Source organism: Corvus brachyrhynchos, unplaced genomic scaffold, assembly GCF_000691975.1.
Source record: "Corvus brachyrhynchos isolate BGI_N302 unplaced genomic scaffold, ASM69197v1 scaffold452, whole genome shotgun sequence".
NCBI classification, from domain to species: domain Eukaryota; kingdom Metazoa; phylum Chordata; class Aves; order Passeriformes; family Corvidae; genus Corvus; species Corvus brachyrhynchos.
In genome coordinates, this window is record NW_008236764.1 from 1,424,209 (window position 1) to 1,433,672 (window position 9,464).

The 9,464-nt window shown below is 44.2% G+C and overlaps 1 protein-coding gene across 20 annotated transcripts in view; it reads left to right on the forward strand.

Moving 5' to 3' along the window:
* BIN1 (bridging integrator 1) overlaps positions 1 to 9,464 on the forward strand; it is a 77,027-nt gene that overhangs the window by 53,193 nt on the left and 14,370 nt on the right. For 7 of the 20 annotated variants that reach the window (XM_017727326.1, XM_017727309.1, XM_017727310.1 and 4 more), the window contains 4 exons: positions 48 to 198; positions 4,253 to 4,381; positions 7,223 to 7,330; positions 9,305 to 9,328. In XM_017727326.1, coding sequence (XP_017582815.1) covers positions 48 to 198; positions 4,253 to 4,381; positions 7,223 to 7,330; positions 9,305 to 9,328 — 412 coding nt within the window. The remainder of the gene's footprint in view (positions 1 to 47; positions 199 to 4,252; positions 4,382 to 7,222; positions 7,331 to 9,304; positions 9,329 to 9,464) is intronic. The other 13 variants (XM_017727315.1, XM_017727318.1, XM_017727319.1 and 10 more) reach the window with 4 other exon arrangements.

Genomic DNA, 9,464 nt, shown 5'->3' on the forward strand with positions numbered 1-9,464 from the left:
CCCTCTCTCTCCCCCTCTCTCCCCCTTTCTCTCTCCACTTCCTTCAGTGACAGCACCCCAGCGAAAGCAAATAAAAGCCCCTCGCCTCCACCAGATGGATCTCCCATCACCAGCCCTGAGACCAAGACTGTCAACCATGAGCTGGAACCATCCACTTTGGAAGCACCTGGGGCCAGCATCCCAAAGTCACCGTCTCAGGTAGTGTCCCCATGACATTGACCATGTCTCTGCTGATGGCACAAGCTCTGTGAGTCAGACATCCATCAGTTGTTTTTTTAGACCTCATCCTGCTATGGAGCACACAGAATACGACGTGATGGTTGTTCTCTTTTCACTGCTTCCTGAGAAAGTTCCTAAGAATGCAAGTTGCTTATTGGCCATCTTTATATCATAAGAACTGAGTGTCTTTGAATGGTTTCACTGGGGGAAGGCCAGTAATACATTTCACTGTCTGGTAGGATGGCCAAGAAGATCCAGGGAGGATGGAGTTGTAGCTAAGCGAGGAAGTTTGTTCTTTACATTTGAATTAACCTGTGGAATTCAGTGGTCCAGTTTCTTCTCAAGAACTTCTGTAGCTGAGGAAGGTTAAAATAAAAAAGCTTAATATTGTTAAGGAGAACATCGGTACTTTGGATGATGTTTCACTTTACTATCAAGATAAAATATTATGCTTAAAAAAAAAAGGGGATTGTATTTTTATGCTATGAAGAAATTAGGTGGGTTCCAGGAAGAAGATAGTCCATTGTATGAAGTCTGATACCTTCCATATGGCCTTTGTTAGGCCTTTCCTTACGTAGGAAATATCCAGCAGCATGTTCAAAACAGTAGATGTAGCTACTCAGCATATCATATAATATGTTTTGCTTTGGGATGATTAAACATTTACTTCCTCTTCCTGTCCCTTTGTTGCTGAGCGGGGGAAAAGCTTAGTAGGGGAAAGTAGTAACTAGGCCAAATTTAATGTTGGGTTCCCATGCTTGTATCTCAGTAAGTGGGGCAGTAGCGAGTAGTCTTCCAGGAAGAGTTAAAGCTAAGAGGGATTCTGGCCAAACTGGTAAGAAAACCCACTGCCTCTGAAAAGAGATGGGTGCAACCCAGAACTTCCTTACTGTTCCCATGCATAGCAGCATGGTTCCAAATCCAAGACTGTGGGGTAGGCTTTCTCCTGTTTCTCGATAGCCTCTCACAATATTTTTCTCTTCCCTGCATTTTTGATTTTTAGGATTATTGAGGGGCAGGAAGGGGATGTGTGGCAAAATTTCTTTTCCAGCTCTGTGAGATATGTGGATGCCTGGCACTGTCTTTTCAGGACTGCTCCAGGGTCTCTCTCGGCAGTGTAGAGCCTGAGAGTGGCTTCACTACCAACCTGGTTAGGATCTTTGGAGTAGGCTGTGTGTATGGGGGAGAGAAGATAGGATATCCAGAATTGCCTTTCTGTTGCAGGTTTCTTCGGGTTTTTTTCCCCCCTCCAGAGATTTCCAGAACTTGATTAAAATTTGGAACAAGAAATCATACAGATTTATTAAGCTGTTCACAGCAGACTTCACTCACCCTGCCCGTGGATTCGTCTCGCTGAGTTTGGCTTCTTCCCTTTCCTTTAAATAGCACACATAACCCTTGTTTTTGCCAGCCTGCAAGTGCTTTCTCCTTCACTTGCTGCCTGCCTGCCCGCAGGAATGGGGCTGGAGGCACCCCTTGACGAGCAAGCAGGATATTCCAGCGCAGCCCTGGCTTGGATGGGCCACAGGCAAGACTGAAATGGTATTTGCAGCGAATGCTGCCACCGCCTGGCAGCTCTTTCCCACTCTGTGCTTAATTCATCCCCCCGGGAGTCACTAAGGTGAAGAGCAAGAGCTCCGCTCTGTATTCACAGTAGCTGCTAAGAGATTGAGCTGGCTCCAGAGGGAGGGAAGACAAAGGCAGGAGTTCCACACTCAGAGCCAAGCCTGGTGTCTGTATGGATAAAATCTAGAAACCAGGTGTGTGTCGGCTTGCCAGCCAGCTGGGAAACACCAGTGTCTGCTCCCTCAACAATGCCCAACCTTAACACTGAAATCTTCACAGGTGTCATTACTTTTGACCTATGGGTAAGTGATTTGTTCAGTGGGCCTCCAAGGGAGGCTGAAGGGCCTCACCTTCTATGGGAGGATGGAGCATAAAGCAAGAACAATTCTCTGGCCTCTTCATGTCTGAAATACCAGTGCAGAGTGTAAGCAAAGGCTGTGGAGAGAAAGACAAAACCAGAAGTGACCAAATAAATGCTAACTAAATTTTGAACTATTCCCTATACAAAAAAAAACCCCAAACCCAAACTCTTTTACTGTCCTTTAATTCTTAAAAACAGTTTATTTCTGTGTTTTGGAATAAATGAATGCTCTCAGCTCTCCACAGAATAATTTGATGATGACACAGGACTTCAGGGAATCTGTGAAACTTAAAAGGTCAGACTTCTGCTCTCAGTTACACCACTGAAACTCTATAATGAGACTTTGGAAATCAGTGCAACTATGTTGAATTTGGGCAGATAAAGCTCTGTGGGATCCAAGTCAGCAGAAAAATTTAAGAGGATTTGTTTTATTTTAGGCAACAAAGTTGTTAGTACATGATGAATTCATGGGTATAACTCAACATCAATATGCAATCATCTTGTCTTTGAAATGTGGTTTTAGACTGCTGTTGGAAGTAATGCTGGATAGTGTGGACGTGGCAATTTTCAAGTCACTATTGCATTGGAATGAAGGAGACTGACTATATTAGAGGAATAAATAGCAGAAGAATTGTGATATTTTTAACTTGAGAGTTAGTAATTGGAGCCTTCCATTTCTGCAGAGGGTGGTTCTGTTCTGAGAACAGCATTTCCCTGAAATTTCTGGTCCCATCTTGCAACTGTCAGGCAGGCGGTTTTCAGGAAGGGATTGTTCTCACAATGGACACACCACCTTCTGCAAACAGTGAAAAGTTGAAAGTGAACACACTTGTTTCCATTATTTCCCCTAGCTAGCTATTCAGGGGAAAAAAAGTGTGTTTTCATACACAATCACTCTCTCTAAAGTAGGTTAATCCAAGTAGAAAACTGGGCATGTCCTTAGAAATCTGATTAAAGGCCTTGTAGAACTCATTTATGTGCTGGAGGACAGGCCTGAGAGTAATGGATTTCTGTGTTTCAGATCTGGGCTTGACACTGATAGACTGGGTGCACATTGTCAGGTCTCTTGAGTCTTGCTGCCTTGGGTGCAGTAAGAAAATCAAGTAGCTATAAAACTTCACTGTAAATGGAAGGCATTGTCATTGCTTGAGCATTGCTGTGATGCTGGGAACTTGCATGGCTGATTTGTTCCCACACAGCAGCCGCTCCTCAAAGTCTGATTTGATCTAGAAATGATCATTAAGCCTTGTGCACAGCAAAATATGAAAAGTATGTGGATGGGTTGATCTAGGGAGGGTCTTCCACAGCTTCCATGGGGTTGTGGATGCAGTGTGAGGCTGAGTCTTTAGCATGATGAGGGGTATTAGAATGGGTTAGAGTTACAGGGTGAGGTAGTTTTATGTATTCACTGGGATCTCCATTTGGGAAACATGACTTCATTACTGTCAATGCTCACTGGTGAAACTGAGAGCAGAGTTGGGCTCACAGCAGTCATGGCTTCTCAGGAGTTTGAGTTGTTCTTGCCTAAAGCCAAGATGCCATTAAGAGCTCCTGCAGACCTTTCTTACAGCACGCTGCTAACCAGTGCACCAGGGAGCCAGTACTGGGCAGATCAGTCTGTGCTCATGGTCACCTGCCCATTGTAGGACAAACGGAGTCTGCTCTCCCGTTCCCTTAGGTACGGTAAGTACGGCAAAGGGAGGCAGCGCTGGCCTGTTCTGTTGGATCATGTTCTCAGTAATTGATCTGCTCCCTTCCCAGTGGTTCTTTTGAAGGTTGCACATGCTTTAATTATGTATGCATGTCCTGTCAATGCATATTAATTGTGTTACGCTTCTCCTCTGCAGAGGGAAACTTGCCCGTGGCTGAAGTGTAACTAATGATGCCAAACCTTCTCTGGAGGCGTGTGGTTATTTATTTTGTTTTGTTTCAATTCAGCCCTTCACCTCTTCCCCTCATTTCTTCAGATGGAGTTGATTGGACCCTGCTCTGTGCCAGTGGTTGTGATTTCCCTCACCTTCAGTTTTTGTGACTAACCTGGTTCCTGTCTTTGGTTTTTTTGGGTGTCGCCGTCTGTGCTGTGGCCATGTGCTCACTTGCATGCAGTTGAGGAAAGGGCCTCCGGTGCCTCCGCCTCCAAAAGTCACCCCCTCCAAGGAGATCAAGCAGGAGAACATCATCAGTCTGTTTGATGACAATTTTGTCCCCGAGATAAGTGTGACAACCCCTTCGCAGGTTAGCTGCTATGCCCTGCCTAATTTTTCTCTGCTTCTGAACTCTTCCTTCAGACCTTTCTTCTCTTTGGAGGTGTCAAGCCATGAAACCTGGTCAGGTGAAGGAGGAAAGCAAGCTCAGCATTGGACCTCAGAAGGCAAACGATTACTTAGGAGCTAACTTAAAGGGAAGAGTACCTAAAAGGCAGTACCACATTGCCCTTTGAGAGCTTTCATAGAAGAAACAGAAGAAATGCATCTGGTCAAGGCACCAGAAAGTAATCACTGCATTTGTTTAGTACACATGGATTATGACTCTCTTCACATCCTATGATATGCTCTCTCTAAACCCACTGATCCTGAGTGTGGATGAAGCATGTTTTTTTTCTGCTCGTGTACATCCCTAACTGCTGACCTTGGCATCTCTGCCAGTTCTGGGAGAAGAGAGTTTTGTGCTCTCTGTGCCTTCACCCGTGGGGTTTGTGGTGTAAAGCCCACATCTGTACAGGAAAGGCCGATTGCAAAAGTTCTTTGCAAAGAGTAGCCTCTGCAGTTAGATGGGCAGGACTGTGCCTGCAGTTAAGACTGCTGACACAGTCTGTCAGTACCATCAAGTGGCACCTTCTGAAGCCCTGAAACAGGAAAAACATTTTCAAATTACAGATTTTCATCTTCACTTTCCCTTTGATTTACGTCAGTGCCAGAGAGGCTGTCCAGGTGGGAAGTTCTCTGTTGGATCTAGGAGAATGGCAGTCCTTATATATATAGGAGCCTGACCAGATTTCTGGCTGTATCGTGAGATACCCACATCTACTTTATTTAAAAAAAAAAAAATACATATATATACATATATATACATCTGTATATATATTTTCCCTAAATGCTTGTTAAAGCACAAATCATCTCCATTAGTGCTCATCTGTGACTCATTTCCTAATTTCTCCTTGGCATCACCCTGCTCCATTGCCTCTGGTTTGCCACCTTCCGCCCAGGTGCTGAGGAGCAGAGATGAAGTGGGGAGGGAAGGAAGTCCATGTCAGATTTGGCACTGCAGTAGATAAAGCTTGCAGAGTGGAGAGGTGATTTGATGTGAGTGTTGGAAGGTGGGGACCGCAGGCAGCTGAGCAACTCTTTATCATTTTCTGTGCTTCCTTCTCCTGTATTGTAATGAACATCTCTCTCTGCCCCATGGACTCTATCATGTATTTCCATGTGAATGCCAGCTCTTAAGACATATTCTTCTGCACCTGATCAGTGCTCTGACCCTGGATGGGATCTGCTGTGACTTTTGACCAGATGGGAGTTCTGAGGGAGGACTCTGGTTTCCAGAACAATCTTCACTGAAGGGCCCAACAGCCCCTGGCACTCAGTGTGTTGCCCAGGGCTGTTCCTGTCAGATGTCTTAGTTCCAGTGAGCTCTCGAGGGAGATTTGGGTAAAGGAAAGGGGCGTTAGCCCTTGCATTTAAGTCTTGAATGGCAGGTAAGACTATTCCATGGCTGCAGCCTTTGATGTATCACTACCAAACAAAGCTAAGGAGTGGGGTTGTAACCTCTCTGATGGATGGCCTGGATGTGGTGGAAGAGCATACTAGAATTACTAGAATGCCAGTTGGTTTTTGCATGCTGGTCAGGGCTCATTATTGTGAGATGAGAGAGCTTGGTTCCTTGCCCTCATCCTTGTGGATCTCAAAAAGACATGTTCATAAAGCAGAGAAAAAGCTATAAGAAAATCGGGATAAGAGAAAATTAAAGAGGTGAAAATGTTAGTGATGTCGGTGGTATTCAGAGGTCTTGCCTTAAATGGTGTCTCTTGCTACTTTCCAGAAGCTTTTCCATTGTGGGGTTTTGATGTAACTGTGGAGACCAACCTGCCAAATTCTATGTTATTGAAAAGGTAACTTGAAGCAGTAGGGCCAGTGAGCTGGGAGGTCATAGGAAACAGGGGCAAATCTTCCTGACTTCCAGGAGACAGCAGCTTCTTCTGAAGCTGAGTAGAAAGGAATATCTTGTAGTGGCTAGATTAAATCTAAACCACCAAAGTGATAGTCCAGTTTTAAACACTAATAACTTGGGTCTTTTGTAGTGACTTCTTATTAATGGTAATCAGCAAATGAGGGATCTTTAGGCAGAGCATTGACCACTCAAAGGCAGTTATTCTGCTGACTTTGAAGAAAGCAGCAAAGGTTCTCAAATTCATGCTTTTTTAGAAGACTTAGGTGTGTAAATTTCTGGGATGCCTGGAAATGGAAACTATTGAAAACAGCATTTTTGAATTGGGAAGGGATTCAAATCCCTTAGCTAGGGTGAGCTGCTGTATTTTGTGCTTCTGACTCAGAAGGCAGGAGGAAATGAGAAGCTTTGGGAGTTAGCTCTGAGGTCTCTCAGACTTCCCTTCCAGCAGTTTGAGTGCTTTTCTGCTTGGATTTGTGTTCCTGAGATAGGTTGTATGGATGGCAGCTCTTTTATATGTAGCTGAGGAAGTCAGTCTTGGTGTGTCTGTGTAAAGGCAGCTGGATGAGCTGTGGGGAACAGGTATACATAGAGGAGCAGCCCTTCTGTCTCATCAGTGGCAGTGATCCTTTTGACCACAACAGATCAGGTGCTCACACCATGTCAGCTCATTTGGCCAGGTGGGAAGATGAATGAGTGCTGTGGAAAAGGCTTGGATTTGGTTTACAGGGCCCCCACGTGAGCTGCCTGTGACTGTGGGCACCAGGCAGTCAGGAGGCACATCCAGTGTTTGCGCTGCCACCATTTCTTCTGCGCTTGCAGCCTCAGCTCCGGATATCACACACCCTCCCTCCACCGTGCACGCGCGTGTGTCTAATGCTCCTACTGCTTTTCTCCCTCACTGCTGCCAAGTTTGATGCCCCTGGGCCCTTCCAGGAGGGAGCCAGCCTGTTGGATCTGGATTTTGATCCCATTAAACCAGATGCCACTGTGGGGAAGACCCCCACACCCGCCTCCCAGGTTGGTTCATATCGCCATTCCTTCTCCCTTCATACCTGACTTGTTGCCACCTGTGGTGACTTGCACCCATCTGAATGATAACGTGGACCTGAGCTGTGGGTAGCTGGGCCTTGGGTGTGGGTACCCAGACCTGGGTCTTGCAGGTGGGGACCTTGGTCTTCTCTGCTGGATCTGCAAGTCCAGGAAGAATCAGGTGGCTGCTGGCCTGGCCACAGTTAGGCATGAGGTGTTTGTGGGGTGCTTGGGCTTTGCTCTGATGATCCACTTAATGTATGTCCCTCCCTAGAGCAGCATCCTCTGTATGCTGGATGTATTTAAGCTGTTACTCTGTGGATGGGAATTCAGTCTGAGCTCTTTACTCCTACTATAAATTGCTCTCAAATGGCTTTTTAATTAACAGACACTGATAATCTGCAGTTACTTAAGGTGAATAAAGCTGTAAATGGATATTCAAGTGATGTGAAGCCCTTCTTTTTCTGTGTATGACACAGCCTGCATTCATGGTTGAGAAGCAGCTTCCTGCCTGTCACAGTGTGGTATCAAAAAGGAAGATGCCTAATTCTGTTGTGGCCAGTACCTGGTCCTGTCCTCTGTCAGAGGCAGGTGGACTGTGCCTCATTTTATGTTTAAATGACTGGAGACTTTGAAGTGCATCCTGGATATGGTTGTTGTCCTCACTGAGACTTTCCATTTTATATGTATGAACCGGTTATTTTTTCCCTGTGGGTGCCATTAAAATTTGTGATAAACATAATTGGGTTGTTATAGTACATCTCCAGTATCATCATGTTAAGCAGGTCTGTATGGCACAGACTTTTGTAGGAATAAGACTTCTCTTATCAAAGAGGTCAAACATTAGACATTTGATTTTCCTCAATTAAAATACTGTATCTGCAAGATACTAGTTATTATCATAATTTGATACACACCAATATGGCAAAGCTATCTCTTTTTTGGACCTTTATGGGGGTACATGGGCATTTTGTGTCTACTTGCCTTCCAGGACAAGCTGCATACCAGGATAGGCTTTTTTAAAAAAAAAAAAATTACTAGTTGTTTTTTTTTTTTTTCCTGAATCACCAGTTAGAACTCAGATAATTGGTCATACTGACATAGGATACAAGTATAAGTTTGACTTAAAATTGGATTATTATCCTTCCAGCAAGCAACAAATATTACACTAAGTGGGTTTTTCAAAAGTGCTCAGCAATAGCATATTTAGTGTTCTAATCTAATTATTATTAGCTTCAGAAGTCATTAAAAGAGAGTCTAAAATCAATAATTTCTACTGGTGACCAAAATACAAAACATAGTGAAAAGCACCCAGTTATCACAGCAGTCAGATTTATTTCCTATAGAGTGGGAAGTATGGCAAAAATGTTAAGGTATTTTACTACTGCTCCAAAGACACCACAGAATCACAGAATGTTAAGGGGTTGGAAGGGACTGTCAAGATCTTCTGTTTACAGCTCCCGATACCATGGGCAGGGACACTTTCTACTAGACCAGATTGCTCAAGGCCTTATTTAATCTGTTCTTGAAAGCTGCCAGGATTGGGGCAGATGTTGATGTCTTATTCTGAAATCATGTTAACTCTACTGGGTGTGGATTTAACCTAATGGACCACAAACACATGAGTTTGGTTTGGTTTTTTCTTTCTTTTTTTCTTTTTTCTGACCATGTTATCTGCCACTGATACCTGAATGTGGCTTTACTGTCTCCCTTCATAGCGGGACTCTCCCTTCATAGAGGTGGAAAAAATGCTTACTCAAATGCCTTGATACTTAGATTTGAATATGCAGCGAGGAGGAGTGTATAAATTCAGGTACTAGCCAATATTTTCAAAACATGCAGAGATAAGTGCTGTTGAATGTGTATGTCTGCTTCAGTCTGATCAGTGTCTGTAATGTTTGTACTCGCTGAAATAATCATGTATAAACATGTTTTATTTTTGTTGCTCTTTGACATGCTTAGTCTTTACCTTGGGATTTATGGGAGGTAAGAAATTCATATGGCTTTTGTCTCTCGTCATGTACTGTTCACATGCCAGTGCCATCTCTGTTCACATACCTGCCTCCTTTCCCTCACTACTTTTCTTTCCTGCACACCCCAAACCAAAGTTGCTCTGTGTGCT